Here is a 25,000-nt window from a genome sequence, read left to right as displayed (position 1 = left end):
GACCTCACCGGAGGGTGACAGAAGAAAGGGAGGGTTTCGCAGGCCGGTGGAGAGAGAGAGATGAGGAACGGACAAAAATAACCGAGAGAAGACGCATGTGACAAAAACAACGCCAAAATAAGGAGAGGGATACAACGGCGGAAATGGCTCGTTCCAAATCATACCAGGTGCAGTAAATTGCCACAGGTAACCGTTCTAACGTCTCAGTCCATAAGGTTTAGTAGGACGTGTTCTACTAGGTAGAACCTTAGGGAAGAGTTCTACTAGGTAGAACCTTAGGGAAGAGTTCTACTAGGTAGGACCTTAGGGAAGAGTTCTACTAGGTAGAACCTTAAAGAAGAGTTCTACTAGGTAGAACCTTAGGGAAGAGTTCTACTAGGTAGGACCTTAGGGAAGAGTTCTACTAGGTAGAACCTTAAAGAAGAGTTCTACTAGGTAGAACCTTAAAGAAGAGTACTACTAGGTAGAACCTTAGGGAAGAGTTCTACTAGGTGGAACATTAGGGAAAAGTTCTACTAGGTAGAACCTTAGGGAAGCGTTCTACTAGGTAGGACCTTAGGGAAGAGTTCTACTAGGTAGAACCTTAGGAAAGAGTTCTACTAGGTAGAACATTAGGGAAGAGTTCTACTAGGTGGAACATTAGGGAAGAGTTCTACTAGGTAGAACCTTAGGGAAGAGTTCTACTAGGTAGGACCTTAGGGTAGAGTTCTACTAGGTTGGACCTTAGGGAAGAGTTCTACTAGGTGGAACGTTAGGTGACAGGGTTCTGGTGGAAGGAGACGGGATGCAGGGCCTCTCAGGCTGAATGTAATGTGGTGTAATTGTAATGTAGCCTATTACACTCCGGTGCACAAAGTGCTCCAAAGTATTAATGTATTGTAATGTATTAAACTCAGGTGCTCCAGAGTATTATTCAGCTTGGCTCCTGCCATTTCTCAAGGCTGTTCCCCTGGTGTAGACCCTGGGCCCAGAACGCCGGTTCCCCTGGTGTAAACCCTGGGCCCAGAACGCCGGTTCCCCCGGTGTAAACCCTGGGCCCAGAACGCCGGTTCCCCCGGTTTAAACCCTGGGCCCAGAACGCCTGTTCCCCCTCGGTTTATTCCGCTTTAAAGTCGCACTGAAATGAAAAAAGCATTCTGTCCCAGTTTGGTTCACATAATTGGTCATGGTGTTCACCTATTCAACGATGTATGCCAAAAAAAATACAAAATTCTACTTTTGTTGTAATCTTATATCAAAGTATATAATTTCTTACTTCCTGGAAAACGGTAGGTCACGTGCAATGACGACAACAGGTACCTTAGATTTTAGGCCAATAATCTCACGACATCCTCCCGTCAATCAACGCTATCCTTCTATTGAATCTGTCTAAAGTTCTTAAAACCCGTCCACTTGTCAATGTTCCAATCAAATTCCTCTAAACATATGTCTCACCCTCATAGCTTGTTTGCGTCGGAAATACGTCAAACTACGGAAGTTAGATGATCTCAAATGTCCGTTTCAGTGCGACTTTAAACATGGTCTAAATAAATAAACAAAAAATATGAATATTTAAAGGCTAACCCAGTAGGTTCCCTTGTTATATGCTGTTAAATCTCATCTCCTGGCTGCTTTTTCAATGCCAGTAGGAAAAAAAAAAAATCATCACTGCTTTCAGAATGGACCAACACAACACATAGCAGACTACATTACCCACAAGCCCTCAGTACATCAATAACAGTGGAAGCGAACCTCAGTCAAAGCTCTTAACATACACACTATGAACACGCACACTCTGAACACACACACACTCTGAACACACACTCTGAACACACACACACTCTGAACACACACTCTGAACACACACTCTGAACACACACTCTGAACACACACACTCTGAACACACACACTCTGAACACACACTCTGAACACACACTCTGAACACACACACTCTGAACACACACACTCTGAACACACACACTCTGAACACACACACTCTGAACACACACACTCTGAACATGTGCGCTCTGTGTGCTGCAGATGGCTCAGCAGCCTCCCCTCAGGGGCCCGGAGGCTCCAGGCGCTGGTTTGGGCCCTGAACCCTCTAATCCATCACACTTATCAGGCCACGTCGCCACACTCATATCTGTTATGGGAGGAGGGCCTCTCTGATGGCCGCTCCGTCTTCTCTCTGACATTCAGGACGTAATCTCCGGATTCAGCTTCACCAGGTGGACCAGGAATCCTCCATCATGCTACCCTACTTCCTATGCTACTCTGGCCTTTTCACTATCCACCCTACATCTCCTCAAAATGGCTCCAGAATCCAACGGCGAAATGCATGGGCTGCTATAGTAACCACGACATTGCTATAGTAACCCCGACGCTAAACTGCGATGGGTATCCGAGGCGTTGTAGTAAAATTACCTCATTTGTATTCCCATGGAAACCAAGATAAACAAAAAATGTGAACCAAAATAACACCGTTTATCATCAGGAGAGGAGAGCACAGGAGATCAAACGTGCACACACACAGAAACGTGCACGCACGCACGCACGCACACACACACACACACACTCGACTCGGCACTGGGTATTTGAGTGGGGGAAAAAGTAAGTTGGGAGTATATGTGCATGCTGTTGATTTCTACATGCGAGTCCTTGCATGAATAATGCATGTACATCTGTGACTTCATTAAGTGTGTGTGTGTGTGTGTGTGTTTGTGGTGTGTGTGTGTGTGTGGAGAGATGCAGAGGGTGCGGTGGAGTGGAATATGAGATCTGCTGGAGTGTGAGTGAGAGAGGTGGGTGTTTGAGAGGTTGTGTGTGTGGTGGTGGTGGTTGGGAGTGTGTGTGTGTGTGATGGTGGTTGGGAGTGTGTGTGTGTAGTGGTGGTTGAGTGGTGCGTGTGTGTGTGTGTGTGTGTGTGCATGTGTGTGTGATGGTAGTTGAGAGTGTGTGTGTGTGTAGTGGTGGTTGAGTAGTGTGTGTGTGTGTGTGTGTGCGTGTGTGTGTGATGGTAGTTGAGAGTGTATGTGTGTGTAGTGGTAGTTGAGTGGTGCGTGTAATGTGTGTGTAATCATTTATTGACAATCTCAGCAGGCAGCTGGCTTATTATGTACAAAAGAGTCACTCGCTCACTCACACAAACACACACACACACACTAGATGTCCTTATTTAATAATTCAGACGACAAGTTCATTAGTTACACAGATAACCACACACACACACACACACACACACGCCCACACACACACACGCACACACGCGCGTGTGCGCGGGAGGGGGTATGGAGCGCTTAAGCACCTCTCTTGTCACTGGGGAATGTAAATATTTCATTAGTGGAAACCCAGCCCCCTCACTCAATCTCAGGAGATAGCCCCCTCTCTCCTAACTACGCCCCTGTCTGTGACCCCCTGAAGGGCGAGGGCTCAGAGGCAGCTAAGGTATCACGCAGCTGGCCCGAGTCCTCCACAACACCGGCTGGATATCCTCCTCCTCATGGCTGACAGCCGCGTGCCGACCAGCGGCCACCAGAGGGGGCGCCGGAGAGCACATTCTCCTCCAAGTTAAAAACAAACCCCGCTCAATACAACCAGGCCAGGTCCAGCCTGGCTTATGGGCGTGGCTGGCTTGTTTCTGTTCAGGACTGGTAGGACGGCAGCTAGTCATGCTGAAATAGCGGTGAATTTAAATGACATGAAATGATGTCTGATAAATGAAGATAGATCTTGTTGCCTGGACACATCAGTTCCAAAATGTAAACAACAGCGTTTGTTTAGCTACATATAGACTAGAGGAGTTTCGCTCAGCATAGACGGTAATCTCTGAGAATGTCCCACGTGGGAGTCCAATGATCTGACCACTACTCTACTTGTGGAATTTAGGTATGAAAGGGATGAAAAGGTTGGAGTGTAAGGATGAACGTGTGGAGGTTTGGGGTTTAGTCCCATAAAGTCATCCCCACCGGGTCTTCAACCCCAGTCTCCAGGGTGGGAGTCCAATGCTCTCCCCACTACTCTACTTGTGCAGTGGAGATCGGTGGGTTGATTTTGGTGTACTTCTTGATTTTGGTGTAGCCCCAGTCAGCCCACTGATCTTGCGACCAGCCGGCAAGTTATTGAGCGGGGGGGGGGGGGGGCATTTACGGCCACTTACAGCAGGTCTGGCCAGTTAGCGCCAGGAATATCACCTCTGAATATCTCACTCACAGCAACCAGGCCGGCCCACACCGGCCCACTTGAGGACCGGCCCATCGGGATTCGTCCCGAGCGTTCCGATGGCCAGTCCGCCATTGGCTGGGACTACTGCCTCTTGTGGTGCCAACAGAGAGATGCAGGCCAACATTGTCGGGAGAAAGGGAGGGAGGGAGGGAGGCAGTGATGACCCAACAAACGCTAGCTTCCAGTCACGCACAAAAACATGTGTGTGTGTGTGTCTGGGTGTACATATGGGCCCTTGCTAACAGTATGCAGCCATGGCTCTTATCACAAGTCTCTAATGTAATACCATTCTGCTGAGGTCCCATTCAAGATAAAACAGAGTGTGTGTGTGTGTGTGTGTGTGTGTGCCCGTGTGTGTGTGTGGTCTGGTCCCACGCCTGATAAAGTGGATGAGTCCAGGGACGGCGTTCCAGCGGAAGAGCGTGACGGTGCGTTCGGTGTCTGGAGCAGTGCATGGTGGGAGCTGCTCTGATAATTACCAGTGTCAGCCTCCCAGCTGAGTCTGATCGTATTACCCTGATTACATGCGCTGTGGTGATTTACGCTTGGCCGGTCTCCAGTCCTGGAGAGGCCTCTAGCACCGCCACCTCTCTCACACGCCTGGCAGCACAGAGGGGCCGTTTGTTTCGGGGACGGGTGCATTTGTTTCGGGGACGGGTGCGTCCGAGCTGCCCAAAGGGGAAGGGTGGCGGGGCTACCGTGGGACCCTTCTCCTCTCTGAGGTTGCCGATCTCGTGGAGAACTCGGGACTCAGGGGATAGAAGCGTGTTTTGTACGCCCATCTAATGGTGGACTTGACCCAGGTCCCAGCTCTGCTCAACTGATCCTGTGTAGTATGTCCTCTGACAGTAATATCTAATACAGTATGCTGTTTCAACGTCTTGTCTCGGGACAGTCTGTTCTCTTTTAATTCTAATAATAATTTAGGATGGGGGGTTTGAAGTGGCATACAGGACTGCTTCTGCTCCTCCTCCTCCCTGCTAGAAGCAACATTGCCTGACACCCTGCACTTGTGGTTGTCCCAACGGGACTTGCAAACGGTTTTCTCTAACGCAAATTAGAAACTAAACAAACAAACACACACACACACACACACACACACACACACAACATAGCGATCTAACGGTCAGAGGGGAATATCACACAGCTACACGTTCGCGCGTAACGACTCGCCCCTCTCGTTCTCCATGGCGTCTCCCTCCCTTCCTGTGAGGGCTGGATCGACGGGACACGGACGACCTTTACACCCCTCCACCAATCAGGTGCTTGGAGACGGCCGGCGCCTCTCGCACTCATCGATCAACGGCCTTCCTGCTCCCCGCCTCCCAAACTCGCTCGACCTTCTGATCGCACACCGCGCATCTCTAAGGAGCTCAGGGACCGGAAACCAAATCGATGAATGCAAAGGTGTGTGTGTGTGTGTGTGTGTGTGTGTGTGTGTGTGTGTGTGTGTGTGAGGTGTTAGGGGGTTGAGGGCTGAGCGTGTATCACAATCGATTGGATGAAAGACCGGGACTGAATCTCAGGTTACTCCATTAGCATGCTGATAGACATCCTGTTGTGAAAACGAAAAAGAGACCAGTCTGTTCTTCCGGCGTCGTATCTACGGCCTCACGATCGCGGTGGTCGTAAGAATGGACATACCCCCTGTTCTTACGGCGCTGCGTCTTATTTTGCGAAGTTCTGCTCTCAAAAGCGAACCAACGCTAACCCTAAACACAACCCAGGTGGCTAAAAATGCTTTCAATCGGTACTTTTGGCTGCCGTAAGAATAGTCACTGCTTAGTCTGACGGATGTGGATTTTGGAGATAAGCCTCGTCATTCAACAACAACAGCCTACGTAGCAACCGCTCCTCCCAAGACGATTGTGATTGGTTTAGAGAAATACTGCATTTTTCCCCCCACTATCCCCAAACGGTCATGAGTCCAGCCAGATCTTTCTGGCACAGAGTAGGAGATGGGTCTGGCTAAGTTAGACTAGCCACTGCCTAAAGCGCACACACGCACACACGCACACACGCACACACGCACAAACACACACACACACACAGATAAGTATGATTATTATCGTTTTTTGAGGGGGTGTCTGAAGCTGCTAGCTGGGGGCTGGGTGCACATTAGGACAGGTCATGATGCTGGGGATGACAGGGGATGACGGGGGATGACGGGGGATGAGGCTGTGCCCCGTGGCAGAGATAACCAGCTCAGACGGAGGGGATGAGTGTTTCTGCTTCCATAATCACTTCTGTCCGGATCCCATTACCCAAACACTGCCCTGCTTCTCTCTCTCTCCCTCTTCTCTGTGTCCTTGGTTCATCCACTCTCCCTCCCTCCCTCCCTCCCTCTCTCCCTCTCTCCCTCCCTCCTCCTGCCCCCCCCCTCCCACACACACACTGTTTTTATGACCTCATTGTGTTTTATACCAGTCGTTATGTGATGCCTCTATACTGTGAGCAGGGTGCTGGGGCTCATTCTGCACCCGCTGGGTTTTATGGCTAGAGATGTGGATGGCTGGCTGAGCTATGTGTGTATGTGTGTGTGCGTGTGCGTGTGTGTGTGTGTGTGTGGGGGGGGGGGGGGGGGGGGGGGTATGGGGGTTGGATGTTAACCTTCACCAAGGGTGTAGGAGTGTCTCTATCTGTCCCGGGGCCCTGCCCTCAGCCATCTGCTCCGGGCGCAGGGGCCTCAGCGTGAACGCCGGTGGGCCCCTGGCTAGGCGTCCCCCCCGGGGGCCCCCGGTACTAACGCCGGCCGGGGCCAGGCCACAGGCAGCTCTGCCTCAACCCCTGGACGTGTCCTCCTCTCTCAAAATATTCAACATACTGATTTATCCTCCATGAATGTAAAAACGTTGTCGGTTGATTGTAGCTCATTCACACGAATGGTTTTGCTTTGTTGTTTTTGTGCGGCGCGCTCAAACTCATCACCACAGTCTACACCTTCTGTCAACACTCTAATCAACTGCCTTCAGCCTCCTAATGCTGCCAATTTCACATTAAAGTGACTATAACCTTGGTTCGAAACGGTTCAGCATCTGATTAAGCATCTGCCAGAACCTGAGTGAGAATATAAACTTTCAGAACTATTGCAAAAGCTAGTTGATAAACTGCTCGTTTTGCTGTTTAGACCATTTCTCAAGACGGTCCTGATGGAGTTTTGAAAGCATCGCTATACGCATCACAATGCGCGCTCGCTGTGATCAGTAGGGCCTTATGACATCATCGGGCCCGCTTCTAAAGCCCCAGACGCACTGGAAGAGTCTGACGCTAGCGTTTTGAAGTACACCAATTGTTTTAAATGGCCGATCACGCACCAAAAGCGTTTTGAGGCGAGTCAAACTGCCTTAACGCTTCTACTCCGAACTTGTTTACATTTTAGAGCGTCAAATGGGGACAAATCAATCTAAATTAAATCAGCTCCCTATCAAAGCTGACGCCTGCAGTGCGCCATAGGAGCGTCAAATGAGGCGAGTCAAATGAAGCGCGTCAATCGACTCTTTCAGTGCGTTTGGGGCTGAAAAATCAGGAAAATAAAAATGTGTGGTGAAATGTTAGGTGAAAAATAGATCACCGGTCTAATTGTATTCAGCACTGCATAGTTCACAGACTTTCCATATATTTTCGGAAATTACTTTCTGGGGCAGCATCAGAGAGTTGAGTCAAAAGTCTTTGTACTTTGGTGTGTGTGTGCGCGAATGTGTGTATGCGTGTGTGTGGCGGGGGGGGGGGTGATTGAGATAAGACATCCACCAGGGGGGTTGAGCTCTGGGGGGGTGGTGGGAGGGTTTGAGCCCTGTAGAAGAGAGTGTATCCCTGGATCAATATGTGTGTGGCTGGGTGAACAGGATCCATTTCACTGACTGACTGACACCAACCAATAAAGAGCCAACCAGCCAGCTAACCTGCCAGTAAACCAGCCAGCTAACCAGCCAGTCAACCAACCAGCTAACCAGCCAGTCAACCAGCCAGCTAACCAGCCAGCTAACCAACCAACCAGCTAACCAGCCAGTCAACCAACCAGCTAACCAGCCAGTCAACCAGCCAGCTAACCAGCCAGCTAACCAGCCAGTCAACCAGCCAGTCAACCAACCAGCTAACCAGCCAGTCAACCAGCCAACCTGCCAGCTAACCAGCCAGTCAACCAGTCAACCAGCCAGCTAACCAGCCAGTCAACCAGCCAGTCAACCAGCCAGTAAACCAGTCAGCTAACCAGCCAGTCAACCAGTGAACCAGCCAGTCAATCAACAAGTCAATCAACCAGTCAACCAGCCAGTCAACAAGCCAGTCAACCAGTCAATAAACCAGTCAACCAGCCAGTCAATCAACCAGTCAACCAGCCAGTCAACCAGCCAGTCAACCAGTCAATCAACCAGTCAACCAGCCAGTCAATCAACCAGTCAACCAGTCAGTCAGCCAGCCAACCAGCCAAACAACATGCTCCACCTGAAGAATTGAGTTGACCCCAGTAATCTTACATCGACCACACACACACACACACGCACACGCACACACACACACGCACGTCAGGTGGTCACCTCAGTGGGATTCCTGAGGGAAGGGATATGAGAGGTGCTAACTGTCCGGCGGAGCCATTGACACACAACAGGACATGATTACACTGTGTGAGGTGTGTGTGCTGTGTGTGTGTGTGTATGTGCTTGTGTGTTTGTGCTGTGTGTGTGTGTGTGCTTGTGTGTGTTTTGTGTGTGTATTGTGTATTGTGTATGTGCTTGTGTGTTTTGTGTGTGTATTGTGTATGTGCGTGTGTGTGTGTGTGTGTCCCTCGCTGTGTGCCAGGTGGTCCTCTCTCCCTGTTCATAGTGAGTGTTCAGGCTCCTGCCTGCAGGGGTCAAACGGCCAGTCTGACGAGGCTTTCACACCCGCTGATATAAAAGGACCATGACTGGGATGAATCATGTCTTACCTTGGCCTGGCCTCAACGTCACGCTGAAAACACAAGAGAGAGAGAGAGAGAGAGAGAGAGAGAGAGAGAGAGAGGGAGAGAGAGGGAGAGAGAGGTTAAAATACACCGGGCCCACACACTTCACACACAAACACACACACACACAAACAAACACATAAACAATCCTCCTCGAAGCTGAGCATGTGAGATGACCCGAATCAAAAGCACATACCTGTGAGGCCCTTCGACCCCCCACCCCCCGAGAAGCTACCCAGACTCCTTCATTCCCATGTCACATGTCCCTTGCTATCCACAGCGACGTTCTAACTCCCTACTTAACCTTCCCGAACCCGAGTCCTACGCCTGCTTCTTACCGCACAGGCTCTTCCTCAGACAAGAGACTGGCCTCGCTTCAGCCACCCTCCCTGGCACCAGCCGTAGCTTAGCGCTGAAGGAGAACCCTGATACAACCCTACTAGAACCTCTAGGAACCTCAATAGAACCGACGGAACGACCACGCAGCCTTGTCGGATCGACGCCCTGTCGATAGAAAGGGATTATGGAGAGTGTAAGGGCGTTCGTACGTGAGCGGTGTGAGGAGAGGCAAGGGCGCTCTGAGCGAGCAGAGCTAGCCGGGACTAAGCGAGCAGGTGCTCTGCTTTGCATGCGGTCTAGACGGGGGTTGGCAATAAGAAACTCGGGCGGAGGGGTTTTCTATCTCCAGACTCGGGGCTCGTGAACCCGGGGGCAAGCGGTCTGCCGTCGGCTTCCTGCTGCTCGCTGTGACCGCCCCCCCGGAGGCGGCGGCGGTCGGGTCAGGGCCCCGGTCAGGTCGCGGCCAGGCTTATGATCGACCGGCCTTTTGTCTCCGTGCCGGGGAGCTCCGGTAACTTAACACATCGATGACCCCACTATCTCTGCTCACTGCCAAACGTACACACACACGCACACTAAGCACACAAACGCGCGCACACACACACGCACACAGTACACTGACGCACACACACACGCATCAATGGAATGTGTTTGGCTGTGTATTGGAGCATTGGCGCAGATGAGTTGGTCAGTGTGCATGACTCTCTATACAGACGTTGGTCAGACTGAGCCGTTGATGGATGCATTCTGGAAGGTGGTATTGTGTCTGAATCTGTATGACAAGAAGGACGAGTTCCTTTCTCTTTTTGACTGTATGTACAGTACTATATCTATTACATGTGTTTTGACATAAACAGGTGGCAAGGGTATGGGGATGTGTGTGTGCGCGTGTGTGTCGTCCCTCTGAATCACACGGAGAGCCATGATTGGTCAGTAAACGTGGCGTCTGTTGGTGCAGCTGTCTAGCTACCGGTGCTCTCTGTTGATTGGTTGACAGATGTGCAGATTACGGCGCGCCACGGGCCTCTAAATCACGGCGACGCTGCGTTCGCCATCTCTATCTCTCTCTCTCCTCCTATAACACTCAACCTCTCTCTCTCTCTCCTCCTAGAACACTCACCCTCTCTCGCTCTCTCCTCCTAGAACACTCACCCTCTCTCTCTCTCTCCTCCTAGAACACTCACCCTCTCTCCTCCTAGAACACTCACCCTCTCTCTCTCTCCCCCCTAGAACACTCACCCTCTCTCTCCTCCTAGAACACTCACCCTCTCTCTCTCCTCCTAGAACACTCACCCTCTCTCTCTCTCCTCCTAGAACACTCACCCTCTCTTTCTCTCCTACTAGAACACTCACCCTCTCTCTCTCCTCCTAGAACACTCACCCTCTCTCTCTCTCCTCCTAGAACACTCACCCTCTCTCTCTCTCTCCCCCTAGAACACTCACCCTCTCTCTCTCCTCCTAGAACACTCACCCTCTCTCTCTCTCTCTCCTCCTAGAACACTCACCCTCTCTTTCTCTCCTCCTAGAACACTCACCCTCTCTCTCTCCTCCTAGAACACTCACCCTCTCTCTCTCTCCTCCTAGAACACTCACCCTCTCTCTCTCTCCTCCTAGAACACTCACCCTCTCTCTCTCTCCTCCTAGAACACTCACCCTCTCTCTCCTCCTAGAACACTCACCATCTCTCTCCTCCTAGAACACTCACCCTCTCTTTCTCTCCTCCTAGAACACTCACCCTCTCTTTCTCTCCTCCTAGAACACTCACCCTCTCTCTCTCCTCCTAGAACACTCACCCTCTCTCTCTCCTCCTAGAACACTCACCCTCTCTCTCTCTCCTCCTAGAACACTCACCATCTCTCTCTCCTCCTAGAACACTCACCCTCTCTCTCTCTCTCCTCCTAGAACACTCACCATCTCTCTCTTCTCCTAGAACACTCACCCTCTCTCTCCTTTGTTACGTTCCACGTTATATTATTTGTTATATACTTATTACTAGGCCTGGTTCTGTGTTTGTCTGTTGGTTGTTTCTCCCCCTGTGTGTGTGTGTGTGTCTTTGCACAGGATTGGCCCCGCCCCCTGTCACTCATCGACTGCATCTCCCGGCTGTCTACTTCGCTGATTTCCCCGCGCAGTCCCTCCGCCAATGGCGTCGTCCCGTCTGCCCTTCTGTCACCCTATCGGGGGACTGTGCGTTCATATTTAAGGCCGCCTACTTCCATGTCTCGGGAGGTAGCGGCACCCCATTTGTTAGTTAGAGCACGTTGTCCTTTGTATGTTTTCTGTTCCCCAGTCTGCCTATTATTTTCTGTCGTATACATTTTGTCCACATCTTTAACTCCCTAGTAGGTCTCCCCCAGGGAAGGGCGAGGTATGTTAGGTAAGATGCCCATGGGCATACATTTGTACACGCAGATAATCAGATGTATAAATACACTAGGTTAGTTTCCCAGGCGGGTACCACCCTTCGTGTATTTTTGGGTTTAGATAGGCGGGACAGCAGCTAGTAAGTTTAGTTAGTGAGGACGGTGTTCTGATTGTAGACAAGGTAGAGATAGGGAAGTGACAGGGACATATTGGATCTAGGGCGGGATTCTGTTCCTTTGTTCGTTTGGTCCCGTCTGTTTTGGCGTCCTCCCTTTAGTTTCTCCGAGGCACGCCTTGCCTCTACATGTGAGTGTTTTTTTGTCGTTCTATTACTGTTTGTTCATTCACTTAATTATTATCCTTATTACTATTGTTATCACATTATTATTATTGGTTACATTAAAAAACCATCACGGTTTTTATACCGTTTATTCCGTTGTCTGTGGTTCCTTAGTTATAGTTAGCCTATATTGTTTTGGGTGTGCCGTTGCTTCATGCCGGCCTGGTATAGCCTGCACACAGGCACTGCTTGTTGCGTGGTCCCCTCCTCTCACCCTAGACATTAACATCTGGTAGGGGTCCGTAACATGAGTGGGGGCTTGTCCGGGATTGTAATTCATAAATTACCCCGGTGTATTAGTGTCTGTGTGTGGTAGGATATCTGTTTGGTTTGTTTGTTGTCTGATCTCGTTGGCTGGCTATGGCTACCTCTGTGGTGCAGTTGTTTATTGAGGCGCCGTCAGTGGAGCTTTTGGATGCCTGTCATAAGAAGGACTTGTTTGCAATTGCGGAGCATTATTGTATCGCTGTGTCTAGGTCCGTACTAAAGGCTGAGCTTAAACAGGCTGTGCTGGCTGGGTTGGTCAGCAAGGCCGTGTTGGTCTCCGATGAGCGGGTAGCCCCTCTCGTTGAGGCTGTAGATGAGGCTGTAGATGAGGCAGCCGTTAAGACGGACACGATGGTTCATGATGTTGAGCTTTTATTACCTATATTACGCCAACCACCCCTCACCCTGCCACGGTATGATCCGCAATCAACCCCGAGTGGGTCGAGCATGGGTGTAGCCCATGAGGCGCGCCTTAAGGTGCGGCTTGCACGCCTCCAGATGGAGCGGGAGGAGCGGGCGCAGGAAAGGGAGATCGCGCACAGGCTCGAGGTAAAGAAACTCGAAATTGAAGCAGACAAGGCTGTTAAAATACGTCAGCTGGAGCTGCAGGCTGAAGGAGTTTTGCCTCCTATAGGAAGTTCGACTCCTCGACTGTCTAGACCCTCCGCACAGTCAGCTGATACATTTAATGTCAGTAGGAATATCGTGTTAGTGCCTCAGTTTAGGGAGACTGAGGTTACGTCCTATTTCTGTGCGTTTGAGCGTATTGCCACTACTCTGAATTGGCCTCGTGATGTGTGGCCTATACTTTTACAGTGTAAACTTATTGGTAAAGCTCAGGAGATTATAGCTGCGCTGTCTCTAGAGGATAGCCTCGACTATGACAAAGTGAAAGCCGCGGTGTTGCGCGCATACGAGCTGGTGCCTGAGGCATATCGCCAAAAATTCCGATCTCACAGGAAGGCAATCACAAAAACCTTTGTGGAGTTCGCTCGAGAAAAGGAGGTTTTGTTCGATAGATGGTGCGCAGCCAGTAAGGCCACGGAACCTGTATCCCTGCGTGAATTAATTCTGCTGGAGGAATTTAGGAATTGCCTCCCCGATCGTTTAGCTGTCTACCTAAATGAGCAGAAAGTAACCTCGCTAACGAAAGCAGCGGTGCTCGCCGACGAATTTGTGTTGACACATAAAACTGTGTTTTCTGCACCGCGAGCTGAGACTACTCGCTATGAGACCGGTGGTAAGAGAGACGCCAGCCCTCCTGTGCCTCCGCCTAACCGGAGCTCAGCTGGAGCTCGCGCTAAGGAGGAACGGTCCTGTTTCTACTGCCATAGACCAGGACATGTTATAGCTGATTGTCTCACCCTAAAACGCAAACAGCCGCCACCGGCCCCTAAAGGAGTAGGCTTAGTTAAGACAGCGAGGGAGGGTTCAGATGACTGTGTTGTTTCTAACTGTGTACCTGTCCTTCCTGATCCCACGTATCGTCCATTCATTTTTAAGGGGTTAGTTTCATTCACCGGTGATCCCGCTGATCAGAAGCCAATTCAGATCTTGCGAGACACCGGTGCTGCTCAGTCCCTAGTCCTGGGTGACGCATTACCCTGGTCGGAGCAGTCATATTGTGGCTCGAACGTTTTACTGCAAGGTATCGAGATGGGCTGTGTGCCCGTACCATTGCATAACGTTCATTTGGATTGCGAACTAGTCAGTGGACATTTTCGTGTAGGTGTGCAGCCACAACTCCCCGTAAATGGTGTGTCGATGATCTTGGGTAATGACATAGCGGGTGGGAAAGTGTTGCCAATGTTAGAAGTATTAGATAGGCCTACTCCTGACGCTGTCTTTTCCATTGACAAACTTGCCCTAGATTTTCCGGATGTGTTTCCCGCCTGTGCGGTGACGCGCTCGCAGTCACGACATGGCCCTGACGCTATTGGCCTATCTGACACGGTGCTCGCTCCCGTTTTCTCCAGCGAGACCGCACCACTGCATAGGTCTACTCCTCCGGTGAGTTCTGATAAACCCAGTGATACGTATGACGCCCCAGAGAAGAGTGATATTAAGCTACCTGTTACCCGTATCCAGCTGATAGCTGCCCAGATAGCGGATGATAGTCTGTCCAGATATTTTTCTATTGCTATCAGTTTAGAAAAAGCCCAGAAAGAGAAAGTGGCTTACTTTGTAGAGGATGGCTTACTGATGCGCCGATGGAATCCTCGGGCTGAAGTTGACACAGTCTGGAGCGCTGTCGTTCAAATTGTAGTCCCAAATGTGTGGCGTAGTAAAGTGTTGTCATTAGCGCATGATATTCCCTGGGCTGGTCACTTAGGAGTGACTAAAACATACGATCGTGTCCTAAGACATTTCTTTTGGCCCGGTCTGAAAACAGATGTCACGCGTTATTGTCGCACTTGCCACACATGCCAAGTAACTGGTAAACCAAATCAGGTTATCGCTCCAGCTCCTCTTAAACCTATCCCTGTTATGGGGGAGCCGTTTCACCGACTTATATTGGATATTGTTGGTCCGCTTCCAAAAACCAAGTCAGGAAACCAGTACTTGTTAACCCTTATGTGCGCTGCTACTCGTTACCCCGAGGCTATTCCAATGCGTACCATTACGTCCAAGGCGGTGATAAAAGTGTTGATGAAATACTTTTCCACGTTTGGTCTTCCATCTATCATTCAGACAGACCAGGGAAGTAATTTTCTTTCTCGGTTATTCGAACAAGTTTTAGAGTCTCTCGCCATATCTCACCGAGTTAGCAGTGCCTACCATCCAGAGAGTCAAGGTGCTTTAGAAAGATGGCACCAAACGCTGAAGTCCATGTTGAGGAAGTACTGCATGGACACTGAAAAGGAGTGGGACGAGGGGGTTCCCATGGTGTTGTTTGGTGTTCGTGAAACGGTGCAAGAGTCTCTAGGGTTTAGCCCTGCCGAACTGGTTTTCGGTCACACCGTCCGTGGGCCGTTAAAAGTCCTCAAAGACCAGTTGATGTCCCCTCAGTCTAGTTCAAGGAATGTGCTAGATTATGTCAGCAGTTTTAGAGAGAGGCTGCATGACGCGTGCGCTCTCGCTAAGGAAGCGTTGTCGGTCACTCAGGGGAAAATGAAGCGGCGCTTTGATGTAAAAGCTGTGACCCGTTCTTTTCAGCCAGGTGACCAGGTGTTAGTTCTGCTACCCATCCTCGGTTCTTCCCTTTCTGCTCGTTTTTCCGGTCCTTATGTAGTCGGGAAAAAGTTGAGTGACACAGACTACATAGTTAAGACCCCGGATCGGAGACGCGCTTCTCGTGTGTGCCATGTAAACATGTTAAAACAGTATCATGCCCGCGAATCAACAACAGATCATTCTGCAGATAAGATGGCAGGGCCCGCCGTCTCTCCTGTAGTCTCTGTCGCGGTGGCACCCGAGTTAGATGTGTTCAGGGATGTCGACGAGGATGGTTTGGTGTTACGGAACGCACCCCAGCAGAGTGCGCGTTTAGGCAACGCGGAGATGATTAAATCTCTCCCGTCTCTTTTGCAACACCTCGATGAACATCAGGCCGGTGACATCACGGCTCTGATAAATGAATTTCTGTGTCTCTTCAGTGACGTTCCCAGTCGCACTACGGTTTTAAAGCACGATGTGGACGTGGGTAACGCCAGCCCTATCAAACAGCACGCGTACCGCGTTAATCAGTCCAAACGGGTAGCGATGAAGAGGGAGGTCTCCTATTTGTTAGAGCATGGCCTAGCCGTGCCCAGTGCTAGTCCATGGAGTTCCCCCTGCATCCTCGTACCTAAGCCGGACGGTACGGCTCGGTTCTGTACCGACTATCGAAAAGTGAACCGCGTCACGGTGCCTGATTCGTTTCCACTGCCCCGCCTAGACGACTGCATCGACACAATAGGATCGGCTAGGTTCGTGAGCAAGCTGGACCTGTTAAAAGGCTACTGGCAGGTTCCGTTGACCACTCGGGCTTCAGACATATCTGCCTTCGTGACACCTGACAGTTTCCTCCAGTATACAGTAATGGCGTTTGGAATGCGCAACGCGCCCGCAACTTTCCAGCGCCTTGTGAATACTGTTTTGGCTGGAGTTCAAAATTGTGTGGCATATTTGGACGACCTGGTAGTGTACTCCGCTTCATGGTCTGAGCATATCTGTTCTCTGCGGGAGGTGTTTCAATGTTTGGCGAAGGCCACTTTGACCCTAAATCTAGCCAAATGCGAGTTTGGAAAGGCTACCGTGACCTACCTCGGAAAACAGGTGGGCCGTGGGGAGGTTCGCACCCTGTCGGATAAAGTCGCGGCGATCGCTGCATTTCCACCACCTACTACCCGGCGTAGTTTACGTAGGTTTTTAGGTATGGCTGGATATTACAGGAATTTCTGTCGCAATTTTTCCACTGTGGTCGCGCCTCTGACCAGCCTGCTTAGCCCGTCTGTTTCGTTTACCTGGTCAGCTCAGTGTCAGACTGCGTTCGCCGCGGTGAAAGCTCTGTTGAGCAGCTCTCCGGTTCTGGTTGCCCCGGATTTTACTAAACCTTTTAAACTGGAGGTAGACGCGAGTATGGTTGGGGCAGGGGCGGTTTTGATCCAGGAAGATGGGGACGGGATTGATCACCCCGTATCCTATTTTTCTAGAAAGTTCAATGACTGTCAGTCCCGTTACTCCACTATCGAACAGGAGACCCTCGCCCTGCTGTTTGCCCTCCAATTTTTCGAGGTTTACGTCGGATCCAGTTCTTATCCTATTGTTGTGTACACAGACCACAACCCCCTGGTTTTTCTCCATCGGATGTACAACAACAATCACCGCCTTATGCGGTGGGCCTTGGTGGTCCAGAACTATAGTATTGAGATCCACCACAAAAAGGGGTCTGAGAATGTGTTAGCGGACGCGCTGTCTCGCTCTTAGGCTCCTTGTTCATTGTATGTTTTTTTTGAGTTGTCACAAATCCTATAGGTTTGCTCCTTGTTGGTGGGGGTGTTACGTTCCACGTTATATTATTTGTTATATACTTATTACTAGGCCTGGTTCTGTGTTTGTCTGTTGGTTGTTTCTCCCCCTGTGTGTGTGTGTGTGTCTTTGCACAGGATTGGCCCCGCCCCCTGTCACTCATCGACTGCATCTCCCGGCTGTCTACTTCGCTGATTTCCCCGCGCAGTCCCTCCGCCAATGGCGTCGTCCCGTCTGCCCTTCTGTCACCCTATCGGGGGACTGTGCGTTCATATTTAAGGCCGCCTACTTCCATGTCTCGGGAGGTAGCGGCACCCCATTTGTTAGTTAGAGCACGTTGTCCTTTGTATGTTTTCTGTTCCCCAGTCTGCCTATTATTTTCTGTCGTATACATTTTGTCCACATCTTTAACTCCCTAGTAGGTCTCCCCCAGGGAAGGGCGAGGTATGTTAGGTAAGATGCCCATGGGCATACATTTGTACACGCAGATAATCAGATGTATAAATACACTAGGTTAGTTTCCCAGGCGGGTACCACCCTTCGTGTATTTTTGGGTTTAGATAGGCGGGACAGCAGCTAGTAAGTTTAGTTAGTGAGGACGGTGTTCTGATTGTAGACAAGGTAGAGATAGGGAAGTGACAGGGACATATTGGATCTAGGGCGGGATTCTGTTCCTTTGTTCGTTTGGTCCCGTCTGTTTTGGCGTCCTCCCTTTAGTTTCTCCGAGGCACGCCTTGCCTCTACATGTGAGTGTTTTTTTGTCGTTCTATTACTGTTTGTTCATTCACTTAATTATTATCCTTATTACTATTGTTATCACATTATTATTATTGGTTACATTAAAAAACCATCACGGTTTTTATACCGTTTATTCCGTTGTCTGTGGTTCCTTAGTTATAGTTAGCCTATATTGTTTTGGGTGTGCCGTTGCTTCATGCCGGCCTGGTATAGCCTGCACACAGGCACTGCTTGTTGCGTGGTCCCCTCCTCTCACCCTAGACATTAACATCTGGTAGGGGTCCGTAACATCCTTCTAGAACACTCACCCTGTTAGATTGACCTGCTTAGCGGCCTAACTCCCAGCACAAGAGGCTCTGAGGCGAGGTAAAGGTGCGATCAAGGGTGTATTTATTTACCAAAACAGGACATGACAAAAGTAGAAAAATCATAAAGACGTTAAAAATGAGCAACATGACTGTAGCTACGCTCACCTAGGTCCAACCTACAGCAGCGTCTGAATGGAACTGGCAGCCTTTTATACCACTGCTAGGCAATTAACCTGGACCATACCATGTCAAAGGGAAATGCAAAAATACACTCCAATTCAATATTACCACTACACATTCCACATCTCTATTAATTACAAAACATCAAATACATTATCATACATTACATTTACTTCCATACATATCAGCTCCTATGAATAATCTAAACATTCCCATCAAACAAACACTCTACCCCCCCTCTATAATTCTAGCACATGGTTCCCTCCTGGAACTATAAATACAGGTGCTCGGAGCTCTGGGGACTCTTTTGCCCGAACACCTGCAGACCAAAGAGAGCATGGTAAGAACTTGACCAACAATTCTAAAATGTGTTCAATTCCACCATCCTATTGCACAAATCCCATTTTATGATACTTATGACATCTTTTGTTTGCTCTTCAGGTGAAGTTCACAATACTGCTGAGCAAGACAAACGTGCACCAACAAACAATTCAACAATCAATAAATACTATAAGTATTGGCTATGTCTCATCATTATATTGTGCAAATGTATGCTTGTGCAAATATTGCAGTGATAAATATGCACCTTGTATAGGTAACAAAGTACCACAAGTACCCCTTTGTTACACACCCTCTCTCTCTCTCGCCTAGAACACTCACCCTCTCTCTCTCTCCTCCTAGAACACTCACCCTCTCTCTCTCTCTCCCCCTAGAACACTCACCCTCTCTCTCTCTCCTCCTAGAACACTCACCCTCTCTCTCCTCCTAGAACACTCACCCTCTCTCTCTCTCTCCTCCTAGAACACTCACCCTCTCTCTCTCTCTCTCTCTCTCTCTCTCTCCTAGAACACTCACCATCTCTCTCTCTCCTCCTAGAACACTCACCCTCTCTCTCTCCTCCTAGAACACTCACCCTCTCTCTCTCTCCTCCTAGAACACTCACCCTCTTTCTCTCCTCCTAGAACACTCACCCTCTCTCTCTCTCCTCCTAGAACACTCACCCTCTCTCTCTCTCTCCTCCTAGAACACTCACCATCTCTCTCTCTCTCCTCCTAGAACACTCACCATATCTCTCTCTCCTAGAACACTCACCATCTCTCTCTCTCCTCCTAGAACACTCACCATCTCTCTCTCTCCTCCTAGAACACTCACCATCTCTCTCTCTCCTCCTAGAACACTCACCATCTCTCTCTCTCCTCCTAGAACACTCACCATCTCTCTCTCTCCTCCTAGAACACTCACCATCTCTCTCTCCTCCTAGAACACTCACCATCTCTCCTAGAACACTCACCATCTCTCCCACGCAACAAACTGCCCTCAGAGAAAGAGAGAGGGAGATGGTGTGTGTTTGTGTGTGTGTCTGTGTGTGGTGTGAGACCATGTGTGTGACCACTATATGTGTGTATTGTGTGTGGGTGTGTGTGTGTGACCACTAAATGTGTGTATTGTGTGTGTGTGACCACTAAATGTGTGTATTATGTGTGTGTGTGTGACCACTAAATGTGTGTATTGTGTGTGTGTGTGTGTGTGACCACTAAATGTGTGTATTATGTGTGTGTGTGTGACCACTAAATGTGTGTATTGTGTGTGTGTGTGTGACCACTAAATGTGTGTATCGTGTGTGTGTGTGTGTGAGAACATGTCTAGAGACATACTGCCCTGTGAACACGCCTACAGTCGTGTGCATGACCCAATTTAACGGGCTGGTCCCCATCATGTCCTGTCCTGTGCTCTTCTGAGGGGGGTTTATGGGGGGATAATGAACAGGAAGATGACACACTCCCCTGTCACCACCCCCTGGCAGGCTCGCCTCGCCGATCTGCTCGTTAGCAATTTGCGAGATTGAGATGAGCCGCGGGGTCTCGGAGACCGGAGGATCTGACTAGAGAAGAGAGAGGCGCTCTGACCTTTTCTCCATCTACCGTTCGTCTGCCTTTCACCTCACGCGCACAAACGCACGTACACACTCTCATATACGGACACTAGGGATGTCTGGACAATGTCTCGACCGTCTCGTTGAGAGGGGTCAGGGAAGAATTTTTCCAGCTCACTTTTCTGGCCCCTGGATGATACTGTTTTTTTGCTTCCCTCTGGAATATGTAGGGGTGGGTCGTATGCCCACCTCCCTTGTTCTCTGTAAAGCGCATTGTGTTGCCTCTGTGTATGAAATGAGTATACAAATAAAGTTTGATTTGATGTGGGTTTTTTTCCACCAACACTGATCGCCGATTGTCTATGAGCCATATCTGCACTGAGCCATATGTGCACTGAGCCATATGAGCACTGAGCCATATCTGCACTGAGCCATATGTGCACTGAGCCATATGTGCACTGAGCCATATCTGCACTGAGCCATATGTGCACTGAGCCATATCTGCACTGAGCCATATGTGCACTGAGCCATATCTGCACTGAGCCATATCTGCCCTGAGCCATATCTGCCCTGAGCCATATCTGCCCTGAGCCATATGTGCACTGAGCCATATCTGCCCTGAGCCATATCTGCCCTGAGCCATATCTGCACTGAGCCATATGTGCACTGATCCATATCTGCACTGATCCATATCTGCCCTGAGCCATATCTGCACTGCAGATACCGGTAGTAGTTTTGTTTTGTTATAGCAGCTTATATAGCAGCATTATAGGTCTGTTTCCATTGACAGACATTTCATCCATCAAATTGAGTCCTGGTTAAATCGTTTATTTTTTTCTCAATATTTACCTGATCATAATGTAAATGAAACCATGAGCGTGCGTTCTAGGTAGCGCAACACGATTTAGCGAGATGACCGGAGTGGTGACCACAATCTAGAGGCTGATAAAATTATAGACTTAGATAATTATAGACTTATACAGTTATAGATAGAATTGGATGTAATAATGTAACAGTTCCACACCTCCAGTGTGTTTTAGGTTAGTTAGCGTGGGACAATGACACCAGCTCTGCTGAGAACTGTCTCACGTCTTTTGAGTCATCATTCGTTTTTTGCGACGGACGTAGCGTTAACGCAATTCAGCCGTCTCATATTTACACTGAATATCGGACCATTCTGATTGTTGGCTGATCGATTGCAGCGTCTCTCTCTCTCTCTGATACACACACACACACACACACACACACACACACACACACACACACACACACACACACACACACACACACACACACACTCCCTGTCCTCTCCCCCACCTGATCTTTTAATCTGGGTGGGCGTTACTCGCTCCCCAGTGACTAACCGCGGAGAACAAGCAGGGCCACCATCAGTGTTCAATTAGGGCCTTAATGAGGTCAAACACGTGCCCGTTCCTCCCCCAGAACAGCCATCAGCAGCGGGGCCCTGGCCACGAGCACATCCCCCCGCTCTGGGTCCCTGTCTGGGGGCCCCGGCCACGAGCACATCCCCCCGCTCCGGGTCCCTGTCTGGGGGCCCCGGCCTCGAGCACATCCCCCCGCTCCGGGTCCCTGTCTGGGGGCCCCGGCCTCGAGCACATCCCCCCGCTCCGGGTCCCTGTCTGGGGGCCCGCCAGGGAGGGGAGGGGCCTGCCCACCTCCACACTCACTACAGTACAGCTGGGGAGGGCGCGGTCTTTTCATTTGGGTCTGGAAATAATAATAGCCTAGACTGTAAGTGATTCCGCCCGGGTCGTACCGGTGTGTGTACATGCACTGCGTGCACACGTGCGCCTGCGTGTGAGCAACAGAGTGTGTGTGAATGCGAGAACTTAACCTTCGGCAGGGGGCTGCTATGTAAGTGAGAAGGTATAGTGCAGCCAGCTGGTGTGTGTGTGTGTGTGTGTGTGTGTGTGTGTGTGTGTGTGTGTGTGTGTGTGTGTGTGTGTGTGTGTGTGTGTGTGTGTGTGTGTGTGTGTGTGTGTGTGTGTGTGTGTGTGTGTGTGTGTGTGTGTGTGTGTGTGTGTGTGTGTGTGTGTGTGTGCGTATACTGTAACGGGCAAGGAGCCAGAGGACCAACATAGCTACACTTAAGCCCCCTGGACCTGCAGAGGATGGTATGGTATGTTTACAGTCCATCTTCTTAACTGCCAAAACAGCGCTGGACCCCTGACATACTGCAGGCTACCCGCTCGTTCATGTTCAAGCTACAGTGACCACTCTATGAATCTCTCCAACTGAGGCAGTGTTTTGTTTTCCATCTCAGGCTGTGTGTCCAAAGACGAGCTGTATGTAGCTGAACAGCGCTAAGCTACAGCTGCGTAGAGCGCACTACAGCTGGGGTTTAGAGCTGGCTAGGCTACCCACGTTTTACAGCTACGTTAGCGACGATTTGTCGTGTTTTTGCACACTGCAGATGAACTAGCCACTGTCTTTTACAGCCTGCGCTCTAGCGCAAAAAGTTCAACTTTTTTTCCTACTGCAAAAAAAAGCCTAGAGCTCACGGCGCTGTAGCGCTAAAAAGCGCTTGGAACACAGCTCTCGTCTCTATAGCGCCCTAGAGCTCATTACCCATTGTAAACAACGAGAAAACAGCGCCAGCTCTGAAATACAGCTCCCCGGTGGACACCATTAGGGAGGGTGGTGGAGGTGGAGGTGGGGGTGGGGTGCTCACCACGGGTCTGTGCCCCGGGCCAGGGCCCCTCCCCGGGGCCGGCGGTGCCTCTAGCGCGGCCCGGGGGTTCTGCTGGGCCTGGTCCAGCTGGCCCAGCTGCTCCGTGATGCTGGCCATCTCCTCCTGCAGCCGCTCGGTGTGCACGGAGATCTCGGCGATCTTCTCGGCGGCGGCGGCGGTCAGGAAGGCCTCCTTCAGGTCCACCAGGTGCAGCGTGCGCCGCTCCTCCAGGCGCACCAGCCGGTGGAGCTCGTCAAACTGGCCGTTCACGTAGGCCTCCAGCTCCTCCATGGACATCTGGGGGAGGGGGGGGGGGGAGGGGGGAGAGGAGGGAGGGGGGAGGGAGAGAGAGGAGGGGGGGGGGGGAGGAGAGAGTGGGTGGGGAGAGAGAGAGGAGGGGGGAGGGGGGAGAGAGAGAGGGAGAGAGAGAGGAGGGGGGAGGGGGGAGAGGAGGGGAGAGAGAGGAGGGGTAGAGAGAGGGGGGGAGAGGGAGAGAGAGAGGAGGGGGGAGGGGGGAGAGAGAGAGGGAGAGAGAGAGGAGGGGGGAGAGAGGAGGGGGGAGAGAGAGGGGGGGGAGTGAGAGAGACAGACTTTAGCTGTGTTCAAAATTGTTCACTCGTTCATTCACTCCATATTCCCTATGCACTGTTCCCCATATAGTGAACTACATAGGGAATGATTCAACATGGAACGTTGTTGTGTTAGATATTCATGGACGCAAGCCAGCAGACGCGCCCAGTATCACGTAAACAAACCGAGCACTGATGGCAGCAGGTTCAAATGTGCTCAGGTAGTATTCAGTTTCGTCGGTGTAGGTGTCGGTGTGTACAGTAGGTGTGTATATTGTAGTCAGTGGAACAATGCAATATGTTAGTAACATTTAGTATGAGATCAGATGGGAGGGAGGGGGGTCACCACGGGGAGGGAAGCTAGGGGGAGGATGTAAATTGCTAAGAGATCATTTGATTTGAGACATCATACAGGTATGCTACAGTTTGAACTGCTCTCCATAAAGAAAAAAAAAAACAATTTGATCACAAAAAAAAAGGTAGTATTCAGTTTCAATGTTCAGTTTTGAATGTTAAATCCCATATAAATTGTTGAAATTCTAATGATGTGCAAGTGTGATTTTGTCAACTATTATGCTGTCTGCTAATAGCAGGCTGTGAAGTTGCACAATAAGACTGTGATAGCAAGTTAGCTCACGACGGCAGCTTCCATAACATTAACGGTAGCTGTCGGTGGCTAAACCAGGTAGCTAAGATTACAACGATTATTCCTGTAGCTATTTTGATGCTGTTGGTTCAACAGCATCAAAATAGCTACAGGAGAGAGAGACAGAGAGAGAGACAGACAGACAAAGAGAGAGACAGAGAGAGACAGGGAGAGAGAGACAGAGAGAGAGACAGACAGACAGACAGACAGACAGACAGAGAGAGAGACAGAGAGAGAGAAAGAAAGAGACAGAGGGAGAACAAAGGGTTGCAAGGGATAAAGAGAGAGATGGAGAGGAGAGGTGTGCAGTGAGACAGTGAGACACAGGAGAGACACATTCTCCTGTCATTAAACGTCCTGAATGAGGGGCTTCTGTGGGGTAGATTAATCACAGAGATGCAGACATTAAAAGAACGCTCCGGAGATGGAAGGCATAAACCTGGAAGTTAAAAGAGAGGGAGAGAGAGAGAGAGAGAGAGAGAGAGAGAGAGAGAGAACGAGAGAGAGAGAGAGGGAGAGAGGCTCTGGATATGGAGTGCATAAACCTGGAAGTTAAAAGAGAAGGAGAGAGAGGGAGAGAGGAAGAGAGAGA

The 25,000-nt window shown here is 50.2% G+C and overlaps 1 protein-coding gene across 1 annotated transcript in view; it reads right to left on the bottom strand.

Annotated features, from left to right (window-relative positions):
* The window catches only part of trim44 (tripartite motif containing 44), a 75,541-nt gene that overhangs the window by 32,426 nt on the left and 18,115 nt on the right, over positions 1–25,000 (bottom strand). The window contains exons 4-5 of the mRNA XM_084451312.1: positions 23,194–23,490; positions 9,128–9,150 (exon numbers count right to left, since the gene is read on the bottom strand). Coding sequence (XP_084307438.1) covers positions 9,128–9,150; positions 23,194–23,490 — 320 coding nt within the window. The remainder of the gene's footprint in view (positions 1–9,127; positions 9,151–23,193; positions 23,491–25,000) is intronic.

The sequence above is a fragment of the Borostomias antarcticus genome, assembly GCF_949987555.1.
Source record: "Borostomias antarcticus genome assembly, chromosome: 16".
Lineage (NCBI taxonomy): Eukaryota > Metazoa > Chordata > Actinopteri > Stomiiformes > Stomiidae > Borostomias > Borostomias antarcticus.
Note: the sequence above shows the minus strand (reverse complement) of the source record. Positions and strands in the feature narration are given on the sequence as shown.